Source organism: Argentina silus, assembly GCF_951799395.1.
Source record: "Argentina silus genome assembly, chromosome: 4".
In the NCBI taxonomy this organism is placed as follows: Eukaryota; Metazoa; Chordata; class Actinopteri; order Argentiniformes; family Argentinidae; genus Argentina; species Argentina silus.
Genome location: NC_139658.1, coordinates 5,657,560 through 5,683,820, shown reverse-complemented (window position 1 = coordinate 5,683,820; position 26,261 = coordinate 5,657,560). Strand labels below are relative to the sequence as shown.

Genomic DNA, 26,261 nt, shown 5'->3' with positions numbered 1-26,261 from the left:
CACTACTTGTGCATCCCTGAGACATCTGCCCCATCCGAGCGGGTGTTTTCAGCAGCTGGTCATACTGTGAACAGGCTGCACACATGACTCACCCCTGTGCATGTTAATATGCTAATATTCCTAAATAAAAAACAGTTAGTAAGCTCAGGGGTGAGTCGGGTGTGCAGTTTGGAGAGGTAAATATATATTAGGCCTAAGATATTGTTGTTGTAGGCTACGAGCCTTGGGCGAAAAGTATTAAAAATATAGCTGACGGCTCGTAAAATCGCCACTCACGACCAAAGATATAGCCTATCACAAAATATAACATTGTATGAAGTCTGGATTGGAACTTCTATAGACAAAGAATTATGAAATATTCAAAATATAGCTGTTCATAATTCTTTATCGCCCTTCATAATTGTTTATCTATACAAGTTTCAGTGATACAATGTTATATTTTGCAGAGAGTGGCAATTTTACAAGCTGTCGGCTATATTTTAAGCCCTTCATGATTCTGTTTTTGTTTTGCTTTCAAAATATGCCTTAAATTAACAAATAAACTTTGATTGAGGAACATATTTTGTTTTTTCTACGTCATAAACTACAATTTGCTGTTTTCTTAATTTTTAATTAATGATTTATTGATCGTTTAGGTTATCGTCTATCGATTAAGAACATTTCTTAAAATTTGCCACCCTACTGGGGATATGGTTAGCATTGGTCCCAGGGTTATGGAGACCCCTAAGGTTTCTCAAGAGACAGATGAACTACGTGAGAGTTTCCCAGGGATTTTTTTCGGCTGGTGTGGGGACACACTCCGAAGCTAGGGAACCTATGCAGGCAGAGGAAGAACAGAGGATGAAGTCATTTTAGCTGAAAGTTTTGTTGCAGAAATTGGTGATCCCGCGCAAAGATTCACTAACGATGGCTTGGTCACCAGGCAACAAGGTGGCCAAGATATAAGCAAATTGTATGAGCAGTAACTGATCATGAAATGGCTAAGGAGTTAGGGTATTGATACAGAGTTCTCCCACATCGGTAAGAAAGGCACCAGCGTCAACGTCTGATGAGGCAGATGATGTGGTTGTTCATAGAGACACATAGGAAGAGATTAATATACCTGAAAGGGAGATGGGGAAGGCCCAGGTTACTTACTTGGGACAGGGAGTGGGACATATCCAGCATTTTGAGATGTATGTGTCAGCAAGAAGGACAAGTGCAAAAGCGTTCTGTCAAGGACAGGCAAGTTAGTCATTGTTAGAGATTATGCCAAATCAAATCAAATCAGATTTGAATGGTATATTCAGGATTCCATGTAATTAAATCTTTTAGGGTAAGCAACTCTTCAACAACCTAACAATCAAACAATATCAATATAAATTTGCAGTGCCATGTCATAATAATAACAAAATGAGGCAACAATAATAATAGCAAAACAATGGCAATAGCATAAAGTGTAAGTGTCCCAGATAGCAGCAACAACACTCACAATGAGTAAGTGTGTGAGTGCATGTGCGTGTGAGATGTGAGATGGTTGTGAGGGTACTCAATAAGTATGGTGACCCAGGAAGTGGGAGGGGGATATGAGAATGGTCCCCCGTGACCCTCTTTTAAAGAAACCACTGGGAGAAAAAAAAAAGAAAAGGACAAACCAACAACCACACTGAACGAAGAACAGACGGCCACGGCCCGGCTAACTGAGGCTACCAGCATGAGCTGGTCCCAACCCACGGAGGCTCACCGAGAGTCCGGCCGCTTGGCGTGAAGGGTGGGGTCTGCCTTGTGCCAGTTTACCTTTGTTTTACCTTTTGACATGACAGGTCAGGTTTATATCCCTGTAGATCGCGAAACCATTACACTAGTTCCACACCTGCTGGCCCTGCTTGTAGGGTCTTTCATGGGGCACAAATCAATGAGCTCCTTTGAAGCCATCTCACATAACCTTTAGTAGGTCAACTTAACAGCAGAGAGCTCTTCAGTCTGTAGTTTATTTGGGTTCATTAGGGGGAGAGTGAGACCTGTGTGATTTGCACAAGCCCAGACAGTGGCAGTATTTTATTTCATAACTTTACAAAGCTAAAAAGGACCCCCAGGATATTTTGTAGAAGAAATTTACTTGGCTGGCACACACAAATGTGTGTGTGTTTTATTAAAACTATTTAAAATAAATAAATAGAAATCCTCCATCCACATTGTTGTATCCACATTAGGCTATTACGTTACTTGCAAGGTGGGCTGTGCATTTGAAGCATAGGTCTGGTTAATTATTGTGTTACAGGCTTTTATGGTAAACTAGAGTATAGTTTTATGGAGGAAAATAGTCAGCTCTTTCAAAAGTCGGTGGTCAGGGATATTTCACGGACAAAAAAATGTGAAATTAACCATATCGCTGATTCAACGTGTGCTGACGAAGGAGCGTTATTGTCTGATATGATCTTTATTTTCCCGAGTGACCCTTAGAATGGTCCCACGCTCTCCGGTGACAAGGTCATACTTACTGGAGCCTTGCCCTGTCTGATGTGAAGCGTATGTCCTGGTTTCCTGTTTACTATCTACTATAAGAATTGACTGCAAGCTCTTTGTTCGGTGTCACTGCTCTGCTGCCCACTCTTCTGGACAGTTGTGTAGTGTCCCAGTTCGAACTGACTAATAAATTGTCTTTATTCAACTTTCAATTTGAGTATCCACTTTCTTCCACGCATCATTGGATGTTATTCTTTAATATCAGAAACATCATCATTACACTGTCTAACGGCGCTATCAACCCATCGGATGCTGATGTCTATGCAGTGTGGGCGAGAGAGACTCTGCGGTATCTTGGCAGCTGCATCAATTTAGTGCATCGCCAAAATTGCTTGTTCACAATGAGCTGCTTTACCGTCGACATGGCCAGAGGAACAGAAATGAACTCGCCAAGCAATTGAACCTCAACGTTTTGATTGCTGCTCAAAGGGAACGCTTCATTCACATTTTTAAAACACGTTTCTAGGATTTTTAATGGAAAATGGCGATAGGCACTCAGTCTTGCAGCATCGTCTGCTTGGTATCTTTCCAGATTATCTTGATATTCAGTGTACCGTGGCCTGGAGCGGAGGGTCTTACATTCCCCCAGCAATACACGTAAGTAGCCTATATTGTGACTGCTATCTACTGCAAAAAAGACTCAACTTCAGGCTACACAGGCGTATTTTGAGGTCCAGCATTCGACGCTCACTCACTCACTCACTCAGTGACCGTAATGTTGTTCGTGATACCTCACATTATGTTTTGGGAGCTGGCTCATGATGCGACTTATTTTGGCAATTAACGTACGGTTCAGGCAGAGCATGATTTTGATGACAGGTCCAGAACTCAGTTATCAATAGACTATGAATAATATAGCCAACAAACACCTACAATATTATATTTGTATTTAATTATTTAATTCAGTATTTTTTTCAGCATTATTGTCGATTAACCATAATCAATTTTGCTTATAGAATAGCATGTTTCCTCATGTCTGCTTACAGTACCTCTAATTGATGGCTGTGGCTGGCATTTGATCAAGAGACGCAACATCTTTGTGGACGTCCCATGAGTTTATCAATGTGGTGCTGCAACATCTTGTTGTTGGTATTATGGAGGATGATAGGCCTACCCTATCCCTGAGGGAATAGGGTTGAAAGCTGTTTGTTTTTTGTTGGGGCATGGCATCCAACTGTTAATAGATTATTCTGTTTAGCTTTATGGGGGAATATTCACAAACCTGCATTCCTCATCTAAGATGGCCTTTTTTCATATCTACTCGTAGGGCCTAGGTAACATGTGTTTTGTGTGATAGGCCTTTAAGATATAATCTAATCCCCAGTTTAGAGTAAATGGTAGCCGAGTTTTGATGGTTTGATGGTTTGCTGACAACATGTCTGTTGTTAAACCCCCCCTCTGTAATTTGTGAAGCTGTTTTTGGATATATATATATATATATATATAGATAGATAGATAGATAGATAGATAGATAGATAGATAGATAGATAGATAGATACTTTATTGATCCCCCAAGGGAAATTAAGGCGTTACAGCAGCTCACATCACAAACAACAACAACAAAATTGCATAATTACTTTTTCTTATGATGACTGATTGTTACTTAGACAAATGTACTTGTTGTAAGTCGCTTTGGATAAAAGTGTCTGCTAAATGCCATAATTGTAAATGTACAAAATAAAGTGACAATAGAATAATAGAATAAAACAGACATCTGAAACATTATATACAGTAAGAACAGTCCAGTTATGATTTAACATCCCCTAGCCTGACTGATCACCCCGATCGAGCCAGCCAGAGGAGGAGTTGAACAGTCTTATTGCGGCAGGCAGAAAAGATCTGCTATAGCACTCCTTAGTGCAACGTGGTTGTAGTAGTCTGTTGCTAAAGAAGCTTCTCTGCTCTGCCACAGTGTCATGTAGGGGATGGGAGGGATTGTCCATGATGGCCAGGAGTTTGGTCCTCATCCTCCTATTGGCCACCTCCTCCACAGTGTCCAGGGTGACACCCAGGACAGAACCAGCTTTCCTAATGAGCTTGTTCAGCCTCTTGGTGTCACCTTCCTTGATGCTGCCCTCCGAGCATACCACCGCGTACAACACTGCGTTGGCCACCACTGACTGGTAGAACATGTTCAGCAGAGTCCTGCACACGCCAAAGGACCTGAGCCTCCTCAGGAAATAAAGCTGGCTCTGGCCCCTCTTGTACAGGACATCTGTGTTACCAGTCCAATCTCGTTGATTGTCCAGGTGCACCCCCAGGTACTTGTAACTCTGGACCACCTCCACTTCCTCTCCCTGGATGGAAACAGGAGACAGGGGGACCCTAGTCCTCCTAAAGTCCACTACCATCTCCTTTGTCCTGCTGATATTGAGTAGCAGGTGGTTCTGCTCACACCACTCTACAAAACTGAATGTATGATACATTGATTCTTGAAGAGTATTACTCACAGTATAGATTCCTCATGAGGTTAATACAACTGTCTTACAAACATTACTCCAATGTTTACAAACAACAGGAACATAAACAAACACCGTATAGCTTCAAAATGTTTAACTCCCATGTTGATATCACAGACTGTCAGTACTTTCACCAGTTCTGTCTATGAATTGGGGAGTAATAACATATCTCCACCCCTATCACTCAGCTTTATGTGTTGGGGTTGCCTTTTCTTTGTTTTTCAGATTGTTGTGGCTTTAACGGGTTGCCAAATTGTATTGGATAGTAATGGTTAGTTTTTCAGAAAACTATGGTTTGATATCATTCACAAAATGTGCACATTTTTACATTATAAATGTGCTCTTCGATGAGGTATAACGGCACAAACTACAGCACAATATTAAAATGTGCAGCCTACATTTAGTCAATCCCCTCTTTGAAAGCCAGAGTGAATGCAAGATATATCATAATCGGTGTAAGTGATAATTTAAGCAACAAAGTAAGAAGAGGACCTTGATCGATATTCTCAGGTCTTGATGTGGTTATTGGAGGCCACCAGATTGGTATTGTAATTTCGGACTAAACCATGTCTTGCTTTAAGTTGGATCAATAAAATGAATCAATAAAAACCTCTGGTAGTCTGTGTTATCATGTTGAAATTGACATGATGTGTCCTTTAAGTGGTCTTTGAGAGGAAGCTCAACACTATACTAGTCAGAGACAAAGCTGACTCTTCTACAGTACAGTTGCTATGATGAAGGTATTCATTACTCTAGCTGTTTACTGAAATGGCAGCAATGATGTCATTTTAGTTATGGGTGAAGATGATTATAACAAGAACATGTTAACATCCATTCGCTTTAATAATAGGGTTTACGATCACAACTGCATTTCTATTTTTAATTATCCCTTTCTCAATTCTCCCTCTCCAACCTTTAACCCTTCTCTCGTAAGCACAGCTGGCACTTAAATTGAGATTCACAGCTCTCCCGGCCCCTCCTCAGGCACTGCAGTTAGGTTGTATTGGAAGCCTGCATCGCCAGATGGAACAGGGATCTTTGGGACAGTATAAGGAAACTCTGGCCAATCACAGCTGGAGTTACTAGGGGAGGTTTATATACCAATGAGAGCAGGGGTCTTTGCAGCTGCTGTGTGTGTGTATGTGTGTGTGTGTGTGTGTGTGTGTGTGTGTGTGTGTGTGTGTGTGTGTGTCTGTATGATGAATTGGGTTATTGCAAGGGGGACCGCAGCCCTTCTTCTTTCCTCTGATTTTCTGCTGAGTCCTTTAAAACAGAGCCACTCCCCTCTGCCCTGGGTCTCTTCATGTAAGCTAAATGAAGCAGAATCGCCATGCTGAAGAACAGCAGCTCCCTCCAATTAAGAATTAATACTGCAGTAGTCAGGATTTATTCCTTCTCTCCTTCTCTCTCAAACCCTCCCCCTCCCTCCCCTCCATCTCTTTCTCACACTCTCTTTTTCTAACCATCTCTCACGCCTCCCCCTCCCCATCCCTCTCTGTCTCTCTCATCCACTACATCTTTCCCTTCTCTCCCCCTCCCCTCCCTCCCTCCCTCCACCCCTACGCATCCCTGTCAGTGAATATGGGTCACAATGTGCAGTACTACTCTCTCTCCTGTCTCAGGGGTGTGTGTGTATGGCAGGTAACAGAGGAGAGGCAGAAGTATGCTGTTCAGTTCTATCGCAGCTCTACAATACAGAGTTCTCTGATGTCCCATAGGACCTGGGAAGAGAGGAAATAGAGCGCACTCAGAAAATCCAGGATTGTGCTTCAGCTGTTCTGAGTCACTCAGTCAGGGTTGCTTTGTGGGCAGTAACCATGTAACAAACCATTTTTAGTCATGCACTATAATTTACAGTAATTTATGACTCCTTTTTCAAAAACATTTGTGCTAATCCTTGGACATATATATCTTGCTGGACTGTGTCCTGCACCTCTTACTCGCACACTAGCACCTCTTCATTGTATCGTCTGAGCTCTTAACAGTACATAATTTTACCGCAAATATATAGGCTATAAAGTCCAGCCAAACAATGGTAGTGTTATGTATCGTCCTTCAATCTGTCTGTGTTTGCTTCTCTCCAGCTGTAGTGGTGTCAGTTACATTGTGGTTACCGTTGTTGTCACACAGTTTAGTTTGTAGTGATTGATAGATTGATTTTTTTGTATTTGTTTATATGTATTGCATCATCTGGCGTTGCCAAGCACATTCTGTATTATGGTAGGTGTTACAGTACGTTTCCATTTCATTTCGTTGTCATGACACTGATGATGACCTAGGCCGAAATGTGTCTATCCCCGATTTATCCCCGTGTTATCCCCTGAGTGGAATAAATACTAATAAATGCTTGAATACATTTTAAGAGTGCATACACACTTTTTCCAAAAGTTTTGGAGATCTATTGCAGCACAGGGGGGCGTGGGGTATCCAAATATGCCAAGCAGAAGTTTTTCGCCGATATTTTACTGCATGTTCATAAGCTAAATCTCGTGCTCTATTCAAAACAAAAGTAATCGAGGGAGTATTCTGTCATGTGCTTGGCAGTTAATGTTGAATTACGTTTGAAAAGCCTACATAGGACTAGCCCTTTGCTAACGTTCACTAACTGACTACACGCATAATTTATGTCATACGCCAGCTCTTAGTGCACAACGCACACATACACACACTTGCATCGTGGAAATGATAGGGCCCTACCTTTGCAATCTGGTTTGAATCCAAAATGTTTCCATACTGGGGCAATTGCCTTATTTCTTTTACACCAAATCCTCTGACATGATCCAAGTCAGTTTAACTTCACACTAGTTTACTGGCTGCTAGCTACAAAATGTGGCAATTGTAGCAGGCTAAACATGTTTCACAGTGTCACTGATCACGCCTTGCGCATTGCATATGCCATTTTATTCATTTAGGACGTCAGCTCCTGCGCTTGGTGGGTGTAATAGCAAAATAACTATGGACGGTGTGGCGGGAATTACACCGGTGTAAGCTTGTACAGTATGCTACCGGTAAAACCTTCCACCAGCCCAACCCTAGCTGACGCACCTGTTCCTGTGTGCACAGTGCAGTGGTCACAATAACTTTCTTATCATGACTTTAGCCATGCTTGATACCTACTTTGTATTTATAGCCCTAAAGTTTGTGATTTCACCGCCATACTGTATGTGTCCACAGGATAATGCATTGGGCCAGGCGTATCGAGCAGGAGATTGACAGAGTCTTCCAGCACATCAGTGGGGCCCAGCAGCTGAAGTGGGTGAGTGAGAGTTTGTCTGTTTGTATGTTTGTCCTATTCTCAATCAATCACATTGTAATCACTTAGTTTGATATCTTGAAGTACTTTAAACTGATAGACCAGTCTCAGATAACATGCTTTTATTTGAAGTATGGCTGCATACAAGCATTACCTATAAGCAGTTACTAATCATTGTGGAGGAATAGTTTGTTGGTTTAAACATTTTTGGAATTCTAATGATACAGCATAGGCTACTGTGTATGTTTCAGTTTCCGGTGTTGTAAGAGATACCTCTGGGTGTGTCTTCTGTACAATGAGAGTTTTTAGCGGGTGTTGCCACTAAACTCACAGTTACCAAAACCTAGACCTTAGATCCCTAGAAGGTAACTGTCCTACGGTGTAGAGATGTGTGGGGGCGTGTCCTCGGCTCTGTGAGCGATGACTGATGGCCGTGGCGTGTGTCCTCTGTGTTTGTGTCACAGCAGAACAGATGGTCTAGCAGCCTGCTATAAAGCCTAGATGTGAGCCATGCATTTTTTCTCTAATTTACCCATAATCCTGCCCAGTGTCTGAAACAGGCTGGGTCTGATGAAGAGAGTATTCCTCAGCCTCCATGTTATCTCATATCAAGTACATATGTACTGTAAACTGGCCTGGACTTGGACCTACACATCATGTAGAAACATAGAATTGGCCTAAATGACGCGTACTTAGAGTGGAAATCGGAGTGAACTAGTAGCAGATCATAGACTATGTTCCAGTATATTATTCACTATTTTGGATCTAATAAAAAACACAATTAGTATTATTATAGAATTATGTTTATACCGTCCGGTACTTACATTTTAGAAGGCACCAGTATAACATAACAGTATTTTAGTGACAACTATCAACTATTAATCAGTAATGAATGTCCTAAGAGATTAATAATCTATTATACGTCATCCTTCAAATCAATGGGACCACAATATCATAATATTGAAATATCAAAGACATTCATTTGGTCTTGGACCACTATCAGCATATTACTCCATTTTGTAGGAAATTATGACACTCAAGCGTTTTTTAGTTTCCGAAGGTAATCGTTGGCAAAGTGTACGATCTGGAACATGGCAATCAATATCATCACATCCATGTCATCAACCAGGCGATCTTCCTCATGGTAGTTCTTCACAGGGAGGATGCAGTTCATTGAGAGTCCCAGCTCATAACTGCACAGTTCCACCTGACAGACATTCGACTCACACAGGACTGGATCACCCCCCAAGTTACTGGGGTTACAACAGTGATTATTGTAGCCAATTGATTTAATATGACATTCAGTTATGTAATGACCTCAGGCCTCTGTTTAGTGTAAACCAATTTACGATTTACCTTCTTTTTAATTTCCTTGCTCAGGTAGATTTTCTTCAAGTCACTGTTTGCCAGCTCACAAGCCTTGTATGGGAAGGTCATGACAAGAAGATATTCCTGTAGAGATGATTAAATGAAGGGGAGAACATTGGTAATACCATGTCATAGTGCAGTTTAGAGCTATATACTGCAAAATGCTGCTTGGTACTCTACAAAGTGAATCAACCAATTTGAAAATGTATATTCGGAATGCATACACGGAACTGATCCAGGAAAAGAGAACAGATGTGTCAGATGAACCTTTACATATTGTATATATACATATTCAGTTAGGCACACAGGGGTCTATTCTAATTTAATTGCACACCACCGTACGTGCCCAGATCTGTGCTTTACGCACCAAATGTACGTGCTGAGTTCAAGCGAGTATGGTAGCCCAATATGTCAGCCCATCTTTTCTGCCAACTGCATGCTTGAGGCGGAGATACTCACATTTTCGGTTGGGTGGGGGTGTGTCTTAGAATTACCATAGCTACGCGCATTCTCATATGATATTTTATGCAGAAAATGTCACTCTTCCCTTGGCACCAGAGAGGCTGCAATAAGTCTACAGTAGCATCACGCTTGGCCATATGTTCTATTACACCGGTTACCACCAAGCCCCAAATTCAATAACTTGTTTTGTAAAAACAAAAAAGGTCAAAGAATTGTATTCATAATGCATCCTCTGAATTATATTACAATTGTTTGTAATGTAATTAATACATCACAAAATCATAGTGGCCAAAATGTGACATTCATTGTGATTCATGCTATTAATTGAATTGTTAATTGAATAATAAGCAGTAATTATTAATTATTACAGAGTATAAACTCATAAGTGATTCAGTTCTCCAAAGATGTGTCCGGCATTCTGTGTACTTGAGTTCCTTTGGCAACGCTGGTTGCACCCGAGGCAACACCCTGCCCATACGAGGCAACATGTCCTCAGGCCGCGCCTGGATGTCATGGGTCTGAATGACCTGGAGTGCATGCAGCGATTCCGTTTTGACCCGGCAATAATTTTAGATTTGTGCAGGCTACTATCTGGCGATCTCGAGTGTGGTCAAACCCGACCAAAGGCTATCCCTGTCCTCCTGAAGGTGACATGTGCCCTCTCCCTTCTGACTAGGGATTCTTTCAGTGTGTGTAGGGGGATGTGATAGGCCTGTCACAAGCATCACTGGCTCACCCAGTTTTTGGAGGCATTCCTGAAGCACATACAGGCCCACATTAGTTTCCCCGACACAGCAGCAGAGAGGCGCACATTAAAGGCCGGGTCCCATGCCATGGCAGGATTCCCAGACGCTGTTGTTTGTACGCCAAAAGTGTACAAGTATGTATGTATCATACACATTTTGAATGTGAAAATGCAAATGTAAGTATAGTGATAATTTACCTCCACTCTCATTGAGTAAATCACATCAAACCATATCACATGTAACATTGTGGGATGTGATATTTTGGCAGCTTCTCATTTAGAACCAAAAGGTACTCTATTCTTTATTAGGATCCCCATATTCTGACACCTACAGTGAACACTCACTAGTCTAGTGTGTTATTTGTTATAAGTATCATCCTTACAAAATGAACTTACAATATTACTTTCTATGTGGCAATTTTTCACCGTTGTATTTTCATCTGTCTTTGCAGATCTACAATGAGAAAAGTAGGCAGTTCAGCCTGGTTAAAAATTCACCCCATGAGATGGTGGAGAAGGTGGCCTCGGACATAGAGAAACTACTGGCCAAGAAGCGGAAAGCACTTGTTGTAAGTTTGCAATTTTACTTATTTTTCTTTCTTTTACAAAAAACATTGCACTATAACAATATTTATGCACTAAATAAAGACATACAATAACGACTTATTTACTTACTAATGGGATAAACAAACATGCAGATCTTCTCTGGTTTTGCTCTTTCAGGCCTGTACTGCAGCAATCTTCAGTTGTTGTTTGTTTTGAGATCTTTTTGCCTAAAATCTTATCATTAAAATCTTATTCAATTAGGTTTAAAGATTGAGTTGGCCAGTCAAGACCTTTCCACTTTTTGGCTCCCTAGTTTCAGTATGTTTTGGGTCCTTGTCTTACTGTATAATGAAGCACCATCCAATGAATTTGGAGTCATTTGCTTGTACTCGAGCAGTCAAGGTGTTTCTGTACACTTCAGAATACATTCTGCTGATGCCGTCACCAATTAAAACAAGTTAGCCAGTGCTAGTGGCAGCTCACCATGTTTCACAGATGAGGTGGTATACTCTTGGGCAGATCAATTTTTCTCCAAACGTTCCTCTTGCAATCACTCTGGTACATGATCATATTTGTCTTGTCTGTCCTTTTTTTCCAGACCTCTGCAGGCTTTTTAGGTACTTTTTAGCAAACTGTAACCTGACCATCCTTTTTGAGAATAACTAGTGGTTTGCACCTTGCATTGAAGACTCTGTAGTTTGGCTGGTGACGTATTCTGTGGATGGTACTGTAGTCTCTGACACATTCACTACTACCTCATGGAGAGTGTTCCTTGTAAAAGATACCTCATATGTATAATAATTTATGAATTATTAATATTCAAATTGTTTAGGATTGATCTGCTTTTGCTAGAAAGACACAAAAACATTGCCACATGTAAATCATGTAAATATTTAGCTAATACAGTATAACAGTAAAAATATTGGTTTGGGTTCTTGGATATTAAAGCTCTGGACAGTATTAAAAATATACAGGCGGTGGGAAAAGTTGTATTTACCCCTCAAAAACAACTTTTCATGCAGGGAGACCTAACCTGTGCATGTACAGAGTGAGTTTCATCTCTCTAGTGTGGTCCTGATTGGAGAAAAGCAGGGTATTACAATTGACCCCTGTTACATTTGTCCCTGGTCTCCCCTACTGAAAGTGTTCAGACTCAGTAAAGTTCTTTGCATCAAAAATGTTTACAAAAAACGCTTACAATTGAGCTCAGTTAAAACCAAAAGGTCAACAAGTCGCTTACTGAACAACTCTTCATTCTCATAACAAATTCTATTGACATTCATGATCTTTATTATATCTCTTTCTTATCTATCTATTGTACTTTTCTCTTGAGAATTAAATTCCTTAAATTCTACAGATATGAGACATTAAGGATTATTTGCATTTGTAAATGCTGTATATTGCACCCTGGCAGTAATACAATGTTGTTACAGGGTGTAAAAAAGTAGGATGTTGAGGACCAAGGGAGGTGTACACTAGGAAAGCAGAAGATGCAATGCCAGAAGCAGTGCTGAAACAATTATGCTCAGCGATACATGGATCTCATTACCTACTTTCCTACACTTCCCTTGGTCCTCTAAATCCTACTATTCTATGCAGCGTTACAACAGAGGTTGAAGGGTAACCTTATATAATGTGTTACCAGGATTGATACTATGCTTGAGTGATCTGGTACAGTATAAACAACACAGGATGATCTGTCTTGACATACTGAGACTATTCGTTGGTAATGGGACCTATTAACAAACAGTGTAAACTTAATATGTAAACACCCTGTCCTCAGCATGCGGGCCAGGACCTTTATATTTTCATATTCTCTAACCTGAACCTGTTGAACTTGCAGAGGCTGGCCAGTGAGGCAGAACGCCTCCAGCGAGAGCACCCCTGGCAGGATAGCATCAAGGTAAAACTTCCTAGGAACACACTGTCTACATTGGTGACGCTGTAAGGTACAGGGACTTACAGTATGTAGCAAATTTCTCAATGGTCTCACTGCTTTGTATATTGAGACCATACAGAAATTGTCCTCAACAGTAAATGTTCACGCAGTCATTCACAAGATGTTCACTATGTCATTATTCACCATGGGCTCAATATTTTACCACATCAGCTGGCAGCCGATGTGTCAAATAGGACAATTTCACAGTAATCTACTCAGGGTTAAAAAGCTTAGAAAGCGCTCATCCCATGCTCTGTCCCCCTCATGCACAATAAATCATCATTGGATGGCCTGAGATCACCAGTCAGGGGCCAAGCTGAGGGATGAGCTGGTTTGACAGAGCTGGAGCGGACTGACCGTGCTTATCGTAGGGGCTCTCTTGAGTCCTACACACATTGGCATTCCACTTTTCACTTGGTTTGTACCATTAGCCCAATGAGACTGGGCCTGTGGACTCACCCCCATCCTCTCATACAACCCCATCTCTCCCTGGGGCAGCGGCTCCCTCAATGAGCCTCACCACAGCATCACCCTTTTCTGCATTAGCCAGCAGAATGCACAGGAAAGAACCCTGTCCTTTATCACTAACAGAGCAACAATAGTTTGGAGTTTTGACCACAGCAATGGCATCGCCATTGCACTCATACATGCTTGTAAAAAGTTATTTTGTCATGAGACAGTGACAAATGCAAAATAATGCTTGAGCATTCCTGATACTTAACAGTCTTTCCCATATTATAATGACACATTTTATTTCCATATCTGTTGGGTTTGTTTTCCAGGGGGACATGAAGTACTACGACTCAAAGGCAGAGCTGGATTATGTGAGTAGTGGGTGAACAGATTTAAAGTGAACAGAAAATCACCTCTCTTGATTAACCTTCTGTCTTATCCGTCTCTTTTCAACTCCTGCTACATTTTCTTTTTGTTCATACAGTAGAATTGTAAGGAATGGTTTTGCCAAAAGTGTGTATTGTTTTTTGTTTGTTGATGTGAAGTATCCTGTCAATCGTAATAGAATACAGTTTGTGTGTGTGTGTGTGTGTGTTTGTGTGTGTGTGTGTGTGTGTGTGTGTGTGTGTGTGTGTGTGTGTGTGTGTGTGTGTGTGTGTGTGTGTGTGCGTGCGTGCGTGCGTGCGTGCGTGCGTGCGTGCGTGCGTGTGTGCGTGCATGCGTGTGTGTAGTACTCCCTGCAAGAAGGTGATGGGGAAACAGCAAACCCCCCTCTGAAGTTGGAGTTTGTGTATGACCCTAACTTCAAAAATAATGTGAACTACTCCTACACAGCAGTTCAGATCCCCACAGACATCTACAAAGGAGGTTAGTACCAGATTTGTTAGTACTGGTCAATGAATGCCTTATGTGATATCTGCTACTGACTGTGGTTATGTTGCTGATAAGTGTGTCTTAATAAGTGTGTGTTCCCTTTCAGCTCCAGTGATTTTGAATGAGCTGAACTGGACACAAGCGCTGGAGACAGTGTTTATGGAGAACAGTCGTGAGGATCCCTCACTCCTGTGGCAGGCGTTTGGAAGTGCCACTGGTGTAACCCGCTACTACCCAGGTAGATCCTCCTCAACCACATTAGACACACCATCCACACTTCCCCTGCAAAGGAGTCAAATATGGATTAAACACATCAGACTGTGCAGTTTAATGTGTCACCTGGTACTTAATTCATAGTGACTATTAAAAGAGTTCGATTTTGATTAACCAGTACCCAGATAAGCATGATGGTGCTTATATAATAATATTTTGTGTTAATGTCATCATATACAGTATTTTAATACACTGAAAATTAATTTGCTGTCTGACACTAGGTTTATTGTAATGTGTGTTTGAATTGGGCATATCCATCAAATGTCTTGAGTGGTTGAAAACATTCTGTGTTGTGTTTGGCCAATGTTCCCAATTGAGCTCAGAACAAGTTGCTTATTTAACCACCCTTCGGACCTCTGTCTCAAAAGTGTATTTCTAGTTGAGTTCGAAAAAAGAAAATAGACTCAAAAGTATAGTCAGTGATTAAATGTGTAATGTGTATATTCGCTCAATATGCTTTTAGAAAGTTCTGTCTGGTAGAGGCAATTGAAAAGTGAAATTCACTTGAAATTCTATGTTCTTTATTGCCGTCATTTTCTCTATTTTCTCTATAGCTACACCCTGGAGAGCCCCTGATAAGATCGACCTTTATGACGTGAGACGTAGACCTTGGTATGTGCAATATATCATGTTTACCCATTTGATTATGTAATATGAACAGTTGGACTGAAGTGATGATAATTTGATGATTCTCTCTTTCTGGTTCACAGGTATATCCAAGGGGCCTCATCTCCCAAAGACATGGTTATCCTTGTAGACGTGTGAGTGTCCTTAAGCTGCTGGTTTAAAGTTGTGTGTGTGTGTCTGTCTGTGTATTTGTCTGTGTGTGTGTGTGTGTTTGGGGGGGGGGGGGGGGGGGTTAGGTCTGTGTTTGTACAGTATTTATGATGATACCTTTATGATCACCTCTCAGGAGTGGCAGTGTCAGTGGACTCACTCTGAAGCTGATCAAGGCGTCAGTGATGGAGATGCTGGATACACTGTCTGATGACGACTATGTCAATGTAGCCAGGGTAAGTGTGTACAGTGCCTTTGGAAAGTATTCAGACCCCTTCACTTTTTCCACATTTTGTTGTGTTATAGACTCAATTTAAAATGGATTAAATTAAAATAATTTGCCATCAATTGACACACAATACCCCAGAATGACAAAGCGAAAACACGTTTTTTTTTTTAAATTTCAGTAAATGTATTAAAATTAAAATACAGAAATACAGTATGTGATAATGTGGCAATTACATTTACCTTGGACTGACATGTCATTGATTTTACATTTGTTAACAATTCCCTTCCCTCTCTCACTCACTCTCTTGCTCTCTGTTCTCTTGTAGTTTTTCTTAATCTCTCTTTCTATATTCCTTTCTCTCTCCTGCTCTGTTTCAGTTTAATGAGAAGGCAGAAGCTGTGGTCCCATGCTTCAGACACCTAGTCCAGGCCAACATCCGCAACAAGAAGATTTTCAAAGATGCAGTGCAGCAAATGCAAGCTAAAGGCACCACAGACTATAAGTCTGGCTTTCATTTTGCCTTCAATCAGCTGCTAAATGTAAATTACTAAAATCTCAACACTGGACAACACTACACTACTGATGCACAATCATTTAAGGCAGCTATCAATTATATTCCTTTAGATGTATTGTAGCTAAGATGTATGTAGTAACAGTGTTGTTTTGAATGGTAATTCTAGAGTTTTGTTTTTGTGAATGGTATTGGGTTTTGTTTGTGGTTGTTGTAGTACAACATATATCAGTAGCCTGATAGCCCTATCTGTTTTTGCTTTTTTTTAACTCCTTCATCAATAACATACCAAGCAAATGTATATCAAATGTATGTTTGCAGATAAGATCTTTTAACAGTCATACCCTCTGTCTATTTGCCTGTCACTTTCTCTTTCGTAGAAGACAAATGTTCCTAGAGCTAACTGCAATAAGATAATAATGCTGTTTACTGATGGAGGAGAGGATCGAGCTCAGGACATCTTTGAGCAATACAACTGGCCTAACAAGACGGTCAGTTTCTCATGAGACTACAAAAAACGAATATAAGCCGACATGTCTCAATTCCCATTTTTCATTAATTCTTAGATCCATAAAAGGCCTCCTATGGCAGATGTAATTTGGTTGCCCCTCTCTCATATTTATACTGTAGGTCCTGGATTTTTTAAATATATTTTGAATTCCCCTCTCCCTCAGGTGCGAGTGTTTACATTCTCTGTGGGGCAGCACAACTATGATGTCACACCTTTGCAATGGATTGCATGTGCCAATAAAGGTGAGTGGGATGTGCATAGGGGTCAATTCACTTTATTCACTATGAATAAAATGCTAGAGGTGTTAAATGCAACAGTCTACTATAGCCAGCCAATATGGGTTGTCTGAGTGTTGCCAACCACCAAAAAGTAAGTGCTTGCTTTTGATATTAGAGCGGATACTGTAATAATGACAATCCGCTAACAATCAACGTTTATCGATGAATGATGGCTGAGGTGAATTCATCTGACCAGCCTCAGAGACGACCTCTCTCTCAGATGCAATAGGCTACTTAGACATACATTCATAGTTTAACAATTAGTTTTCACAGTCACAATTACATAGGTTGCAATTACTGGATGTCCTCTTATCTTCACTTTCCCACAAATCTGTTGTAATGAGCTTTTACATGCCCCCCCCCCATCTCTCTCTCTCTCTCTCTCTCTCTCTGTTTGTTTTTTCTCTCTCCCTCTCCTGCTAGGTTTCTATTTTGAGATCCGCTCCATCTGTGCCATAAGGATTAACACCCAGGTGGGTTTGTCTAGAGCCTCTCACACAGCTGAACCCTGGTCAGTGTCTCCACTTCTCCTTGTGGCACTGATTCTCAATGGAATCATCTGATGCTGTGTATGTTTGTGTCTGTGCACTGCCCTTAGGTTGTTTGAAAGTTTTTGAAGCTCCATCCTGTTTAACATTGGTGTGTATGTTGTTGTCAGGAGTATCTGGACGTGCTAGGCCGTCCCATGGTTCTGGCAGGCAGCCGTGCCAAACAGGTTCAGTGGACCAATGTCTATCAGGATGCCTTGGTGAGATCACCTTGCATTAATATACAATAGCCTTACACATGTTATATAGACTACTACTGTAAGACATAACATTGAGGGCTTTAGATCCAGAGATATTTACACTTGTGAATTATCTTCTTTTTAGTAAAGGATTGTCTGAAGATTGCAATAGGAAGGTACCATGTTGCACTGCATAATGCAGAGCCATAATTACAAACCATGTACTGTAATCTGATTCATAAAATGAATGGTTGAGTGTCCAACTAGTATGAAAAACATGCTTTTTGCCTTGTTAGTTATGTCAGCTTGTTTGTCTTGGGTCTTTTTAGGGCTTGGGGCTGGTGGTAACCGGGACGATGCCTGTTTTCAATCTCACTGTGGAAGGAAACTCACAGGTACAGTCATGACTAGTGGCCCAAGGTTAAATGAAAAAGCGACACAATGGAAAATCTTTAACCCTTTTTTGAGGTTCTGATGCTGCTTTTCCTCAACAAATGTTTGTTGTGGGGTACTGCCGTGTTGTGGCAATAGGATGATGTGTGATATGAAATCAAAATGCTATCTATCCAAATTCTTAAGTCAAAGCTTTTGATTAATGCTTGATGTTCCCCAGAATCAGCTCATATTAGGTGTCATGGGAGTGGATGTACATCTGGATGAAATCAAGAACCTGACACCACGATACAATGTCAGTATATCAGATTATATTTCACTTTCCTGTGTTTAAGTGACACATACTGCAAACAAATTCTCCCTTTCAATCAGTCTTTTTGACTCATTCACTCACTCACTCACACACACACACACACACACACACACACACACACACACACACACACACACACACACACACACAGGTACACGTTCAAACTCTCAGACGACCAACCATTTTCCTTTACTCTGTTCTGTGTAGCTTGGAGCCAATGGATACATATATGCCATCGACCCAAATGGGTACCTTCTCCTGCACCCCAACCTTCAACCAAAGGTGATACATGCTTCTCTGACAGAACATTGTCTCTACTGGGGGTTAGTTATTGTACTGTGAAACATGTGTCAATTAAATAAAGTGGATGGAGTTGTTGTAGGTCGAGATGATGGTACAGTAGAACCTGGTAGTATGTGATTGCACGTTGAATACCAAATAACAAATACCTTTGATCACCAAGGATCATCAAGCAATTTCCTTATGTAACCACATCTGTACCTACATTGTATTTCCCAGCTTGTTGACCTTCCTGAACCTGTAACACTTGACTTCCTGGATGCAGAGGTGGAGGATAGCTTCAAACATGAGGTGAGTATTACATGTGGCTGTAGTAGTGAACAGTTCTAACCTACTGGGTTCAGATCCCAGGCGCCATCCACTACAGTTGTGCCCTGGCCTTGAGAAGGGTAAAACTGCCCCAGGGACGCTGCACTACAGGGATCCCAGTATCAGCCAGCTCTACAGTATGTTGTCTCTGGGGATTGGGAGAAAAGCAGTGGGCCGATAACCTTTTTTTCGAATGAATATTTAAGAACTATTTTGGAATCAAAATGTTGATGTGTGCGTTACTTCAGATTTTGAGCAAATCATGCATTGATGTCAATGGAATATTAGAGTGAATATTTTAGTTGTAGTTATGCATGCAGTGGGGTTAAATACTGTTTTGTTTGTTTGTACTCTTCAGATCCGTCGACAAATGATTGATGGCAGACCAGGCGAATTGCAGATTAAGACGCTCATCAAATCAATTGACGAGGCAAGTCACTGTTGCATTGTCAGCTTGTGTGTGTGTGTGTGTGTGTGTGTGTGTGTGTGTGTGTGTGTGTGTGTGTGTGTGTGTGTGTGTCTGTATGATGAATTGGGTTATTGCAAGGGTGTGTGTGTGTGTGGATTATTATTGTGTGTGTGTGTGTGTGTGTGTGTGTGTGTGTGTGTGTGTGTGTGTGTGTGTGTGTGTGTGTGTGTGTGTGTGTGTGTGTGTGTGTGTGTGTGTGTGTGTGGATTACTTGTGTGTTACTGTATGTTGTCATGCCCAGTGCAATAATCTTTCTTTGACTGCCTAACTCAACAGCCATGGTCACTTTCATGGATATTGGGAATAAACCTTTACTGACATATGTAATTCTTCATCTCTCCATTGTAGCGATACATAGATGAGGCATTTCGAACTTATACATGGACACCCATCAATGGTACAGACTACAGGTAAGTGGGTAGGTGATGGGCATTGCTGTGCAGTTGAAATATAGTGTCTTCACTTCATCTTCAGACTTTTATTTTTTCACTTGTTTCTATATGGGATGCTGCCACCTGTAGCCTGGGCTTGGTACTGCCCACTTACAGTGAATACTACATCCAGGCAGACCTAAGTGATGTGATGCTGCAGCTTCAGTGTGAGTACCTGCTCGGGGGGCCTCAATCCCCAAACATCCTGCGCAAACAGGATGGCTAAGGTATCTTGGCATTTGTATAACAGACATAATGGGCTGATAACAGTCCTTCTCTGTTGCAGATCTGCAATCTCTGCTGCCAAGCTCCTTTGAATCAGCGGGACATGTTTTCCTGGCTCCCAGGTACAGAGATATGCATATTCCTATACTTTATGTATTTGTGTGTGTGTGTGTGTGTGTGTGTGTGTGTGTGTGTGTGTGTGTGTGTGTGCGTGAGTGAGTGAGTGTGTGAGAGTGTGTGAGATCTCATCTGTGTGATTCTCTTTCAGGGAATACTGCAAACGCCTGCATATCTCAGATAACAACACACAGTTCCTGGAGAACTTCCTGTCTCTCATGGTGGAAATCACACCAGAGTCTCAAGACTGTGAGTTCCTCAGAGAAGAAGGTTTCATTGGAAAAAAAAGTTATTTGAGACAGACTAATTCCTTAGTCCCTAAATTCTGTGTCTGTCATCACAGGTGATCAAGGTCTTATTCACAACCTGATCTTGGATTCTGGAATCATTGGGCAGCTGGCATCGAGGGTATGGAAGAGCAGGGATCTCAATACGTGAGTGAACTCAACTACATACTGTATCACAAACAGGCACCATGTATCACTCAACCACAACTGAATAAATGACATGAACTTTTCCTCCAGGTATGGCTTCCTGGCATTATTTGCAGCCACAGACGGTGGAATCACACGGGTCTTCCCAAACTCGTGAGTGTATTTTTCAGGCTCCTAAATACACAAATGTGTGGGAGGAGGAACAGGGCAAGGGAACAGTTAGACTTTGTGGATAAAATACAAAATGTGAATCATCGTATCTGTTTTGTTGACAATAACCTGCCTTTCCTGTCAGTAAACATTGTGTAAGACTTTGTATACAGTATGATGTGCTATGCTTGTGTGCTTCCCAGGGCTGCAGACTCATGGGATGAGGGCCCAGAGCCCTTCAATTCAAACTACTACCGCCGCAGCCTGGACAATAATGGCTACATGTTCAGAGCACCATCGAGAGCCTGTGAGTAGCAGTCTCTGGTACATGATCCTTAAGTAAAAACCTTATCTTTCATTATTGTGACACCAATTGTATGTATTATATGTATTGTAACACAAGTCAAATGAGTGGGTAGTTATGTGACATTGCTGGAAACATTGATTACTGTAAATGGGCATCTCACTCCGCTCATCTTACATGAAAGGAATATATTCCGCAAGATAATTGGATACTGCACAGAGAAACAATTTAAGGCCTAGTCTACATCAGTTTACTGTTTGCTTGAACTTTGACCTTGTCAACCCTTGCCATAGCTATGGATGATCCGGTCACCTCAGAGAACGGCACCATTGGAATACTGGTCAGCACTGCTGTGGAAGTCAATTTAAAAGGCAGGACCTTGAAACCTGCAGGTACAGTAGGAATGTCTTTGTTATGAACACAGTGACTGAGGGAGGTGGAATCCTCCTCCCAACCCTCTGTGTCTCCAATGTCAATTTCCACCTAAACCTAGTTCCCTCCTTTCTCTCCCTCTCGGGCCTCTGTCACACTGTTATCTTCTATGTGATGGTATTACATGTAGAAACTGTGTCTCAGCTTTTGGTCCTGTTCTGTCTCCCCTCCTGCTCAGTGGTGGGGGTGAAGCTGGATCTGGAAGCCTGGGTAGACAAGTTCAAGATCCTGGCTAGCAATGTGTCAGACAGTCGCCAGGGCTCGCACAAGGTACAGTGTGGAAAGGCTTGATGCAAAATGATCAGTCTGCAGACCAGTGTGGTTGTGCAGTAACTTTACAGTACTGGTTTAGTTTAATGTGTGTGTGTGTGTGTGTGTGGGTGCGGGTGTGGGTGTGGGTGTGGGTGGGTGCGTGTGTGTGTGTGTATCTGTATCTGTATCTGTATCTGTATCTGTATCTGTGTCTGTGTGTGTGTTCAGTGCCATGAGGTATGACTCTTTATCTTGCTTTGTACAGTGTGGGCCATCCAGAAGTTGTGAAATGGACTGTGAAGTGAACACTGACGTAAGAACCCCTCTCCAGTCACCCAGCCCTTTACCCAAATTAACACATCAGGGTAGAAAGATTGTTGCCCTGGTGAAGGGTTGGAATGTACAGCAGTTGTGTAATAGTTCAAGTCAACCAAGTGTCTCTGGGGAATTATGGTATAATATGTGTACATGTGTGCTGGTTTGAGCACCAGAGAGTGTAGGTGGGAGAAAGATTGTCAGAGAGTGTGTGCTGTACTCTGTTTCCAGGATTTACTCTGCTATCTGATTGACGATGGTGGCTTCCTGGTGATGTCCAATCAAAGAGATCACTGGAAAAAGGTATTGTGTTTAGAAGATACCAACCAGGGTCCAATATTCAAAACATTGCTAAATGGTCAAATAATTATTGAATTGCCAATGAATGCAAACAATAAGAGGAACATGAGAGATTCTATCTACAGTATGGAGATGCACAGTTTGCTGCCTTGATATGTCCATTTAGTCTGCCTGCATGTCAGTTATCCTACTCTTTCTCTCTGTCAAAGGTGGGCCTTTTCTTTGGCGATGTGGACCCCTACCTGATGCATGCGTTGTACAACAACTCCATCTATGCCCGCCTACAGTCCTTCCAGTACCAGTCTGCATGTGAGCCGGTCAGCAGCAGCCACACAGGCGCAGCACCCAGGAGCATCTTTGTGGTAAGAGGCCAGGACCAGGGCAGCCTTACCCTACAGTGCCTAATCTTTTATAGGGCAACTTAACAAATATATGTCATTATGTGTGTCAATACACTATGAATGTCTGCATGTCACAAATTGGAGAATGTCAACAAAATTGGAGACACTCAGCATTTTTGGAGACAAGCACCATCGTTATGATTGCTTGCAAAAGAGAGCCAGCGTGGTAGAAAATGTACGGTAAATTCCAGCAAATTACTCATTTGACTTTACCTGCAAGCTTAGTAAACCTTGGCCAAATCAGAACATATTTACAGTTCGTTAGCAACCGCTCAGATGTACTTTTGCTAGCATAACGGTGACGTCTGTCTCCAAAAATGTCTCCAGTTATGTTGACATTGTGCAGTTTGTGACGTACGGACTTTCATAGCGGATTAATGACAGATTATACTCTTCTCTCCTCTGCTCTCCTCCTTGTCCCAATATGGTGTTTGCAGCCCTCGATTGCTGACATCCTAAGCCTGGCCTGGTGGACCTCAGCAGTAGCATGGTGAGACACAATTGAGGAAACACAAGCTCCAATTAACTCAGACCCCTCTAGACGTCTGCCTGCACCATGACATTCGCTCATCTCTGACCCAGTCCTCCATTACTAGATTTAATTATATTAGTAATGTTTGTGGCACCTGCTTCCCCCTCCCTCTAACTGTGTGTTACCTGACTCATCTCTCAGGTCCGGAATCCAGCAGCTGCTCTATGGACTGGCCTACAACAGCTGGTTCTATACAGGTTTGTGGTGGTGTACCATGTGTGCAAATGTGGAGTGTGTACAGAATGCACACACTCCATTGTGTCTTTGAGTATGTGTGATGTTTGAGTATGTGTGAGTACGCGTCATGTTGACGTCTATCGGCAGATGTTTTCCTTCTCTAATTGCTGTGTCGCTACTAAAATGGTATCACGTCAGCATAACAAAGAGAACATAAAACAGCTGAGGGCCTGACTTTAGCAGTAAATCGGTGGGGAATAGTTTAGTTAGTTAGTAGTTCAAATCTCCTTGGCAATATGTTCATGGAAATTAGCTATATCCTACATAAGGTTTGTTACACTCTCCCAAAGACAACACTACAGTACAAACACTCACTAGAATCTTCCCTACAGTATATGGGGGCACTCTTTGGTCTAATCCAAGCAGGCATGGCAATACCAAAATCACCATTGCACATGGTGGAGTGCACTGTGATGGCTGTTTTGCAAACAATGGGACTAAAGGTTTAAATATATGGGTGTGTTTCACTCCTTCTCTTTTGCAGGTGATGTTCTGGCTGAAGGGTATGACACCAGGGAAAAGAGCTGTGTGACCATCCAAAGCCAGTTCTACTTCACCAACACCACCAACTCATATAATGTGTTGCAGGACTGTGGGAACTGCTCCAGGTAGGTGTCTGTTATGCTATGTCTTTGTTTAGATATTATTGTCTTTGTCACATTCTTATATTTTCTCTCACTCTCACTCTCTCACACGCACGCACGCATGCACGCACACTCACACACGCACATACACTATGCAATGACCACTGTTCCTCTGCTGCAGGTTATTCCATGCTAAGAGGATAGATAACACCAATCTACTGTTTGTGGTTGCTGAGACACTGCCCTGCAGCTCCTGCGAGATTGAGAGACTGACCCAGGTCAAAACAGAGTGTATCCTTCCTTTTGTCACTTACACTATGGTAAGCCATGAGGGAGGGATACAATACAGTAAACTACACTTTATTTCAACTGACCAGCTTTTACCAGTCTGTGCAAGGACTAGGCACAATCAAGGCATGATCTCCTGTATTTTACAAAAAATTCATTGCAGTGACATATTGAGTTTTTGGAGCCACTGGATCACTGGTAGCTGTATAAAACATCACAGCAATCACTAATGTATTGGCTTCCGTAGTCAGAGCTACTGTAAGAGGTTTACTAGATGATAGGCCAGCTATACCTCCTTAACCCAGACTCGCAGTTCAGGAAGAGGACCCCTGTGAGGTTTTGAGTACTGCACGTTACCGTAAAGGCCCGCCTGCCTGCTTCGACTACAACGTCTGGGTAAGGAGTGCGACCAGAGAGAGAATACTTTACTGGCCTCTCGCCCTTGTACACTACATGTAGTAGGTGTTTGTTCTCACAGTCTGTATTTCCTCTTTATCTCTATTCTAGGAGAACACATCCGAATGTGGGCGGGGCCACTCCCTACAATCTCCAATGGGAATCCTTCTCTCTATCCAACTGATTCTGACTTTCCTTTATCTCTGATACTTCAGTTAGACCCTAACTGAGGTCATCCATATCTCCTGCCATCCTCTTCTTGTTCATAATCATTTCTTTCCACCTCCGGTCGGTTTTTGACCTCTGCCAAAAACAGTTGATATTTTCTTCTATCATTCCAACTTTTTTCTCTTCTCTTTGCTCCTGTCTCTACCTTGCCATTATGACATGTTTCACAAGCCTCTGGAAAAGAATAGTCACTGTTATTTTAATGACAGAGGGGTGACTCTCCATCATGTACAGTGTATCCTCGGAAAGCCACTCCATTTGTTTGGGTGTGATGAAAAGGGATGTGTTGACAAATGTTTTACTTACCTAGATGCTTGCACCAATGCTTGATATGTTTTAAATGTGCTTCCAAAATCTAAATAAGAGGCACTGAGAAAACTTAAGTAACTAAAGGACAGTGGACCATTGCAATATTAATACATCAACATTTTGGGCTCTGTGACATTTTCTTTCTTTTTTTTTAAACATTTACTATGGATTTTGTTCATTTAACAAACAGAGAACAATACAAAACAGCACAATACAATAAGGCACATATATAATGAAACAGAATAAAAACTAAAGAGGGACTTGCAATAAGACATAGTCGGTATAGCATCTAGTGGTTTGCACTCACACAAAACCCACACAGTGTGCTACAATCGTAAAGATTACATTATCTATATTTCAATCAAATAAAATACAAAAAAAAGAAAAGAAAAACAACTCAGTCCTATTTGTCATCCATCCATCTGTGACATTTTCATGAAGAAACATAATACTAATAATGGTCAGAAATGAATATATAGATATGTGTATGAACAAACATATGAACATACATATATGTAAAATGTAATACTACATTTGGATGGTTGAAGATTACCTGCTTAAGTCACATCTTGTGTCTTGTACAATGATATGTGGATTTAATCTGAAAAGCTCATGCATTTGTGTATGCTAACG

The 26,261-nt window shown here is 41.5% G+C and overlaps 1 protein-coding gene across 1 annotated transcript; it reads left to right on the top strand.

Annotated features, from left to right (window-relative positions):
- The first annotated feature begins 2,785 nt into the window (after window positions 1-2,785).
- Window positions 2,786-25,463, top strand: cacna2d2b (calcium channel, voltage-dependent, alpha 2/delta subunit 2b). Its single transcript, XM_083667557.1, has 38 exons — window positions 2,786-3,102; window positions 8,139-8,220; window positions 11,245-11,361; window positions 13,182-13,241; window positions 14,060-14,101; window positions 14,462-14,597; window positions 14,710-14,841; window positions 15,431-15,488; window positions 15,587-15,637; window positions 15,790-15,889; window positions 16,260-16,421; window positions 16,774-16,884; window positions 17,068-17,146; window positions 17,606-17,655; window positions 17,841-17,930; window positions 18,239-18,304; window positions 18,523-18,597; window positions 18,823-18,897; window positions 19,135-19,206; window positions 19,583-19,654; window positions 20,042-20,103; window positions 20,215-20,291; window positions 20,411-20,471; window positions 20,618-20,715; window positions 20,810-20,900; window positions 20,991-21,053; window positions 21,254-21,357; window positions 21,648-21,746; window positions 21,965-22,056; window positions 22,304-22,351; window positions 22,585-22,656; window positions 22,863-23,015; window positions 23,492-23,544; window positions 23,728-23,783; window positions 24,308-24,431; window positions 24,589-24,698; window positions 25,009-25,091; window positions 25,203-25,463. The coding sequence occupies exons 1-38, from the start codon at window positions 2,987-2,989 to the stop codon at window positions 25,296-25,298; spliced, it is 3,288 nt and encodes a 1,095-aa protein (XP_083523683.1). The 5' UTR covers window positions 2,786-2,986; the 3' UTR covers window positions 25,299-25,463.
- The last annotated feature ends 798 nt before the right edge of the window (window positions 25,464-26,261 follow it).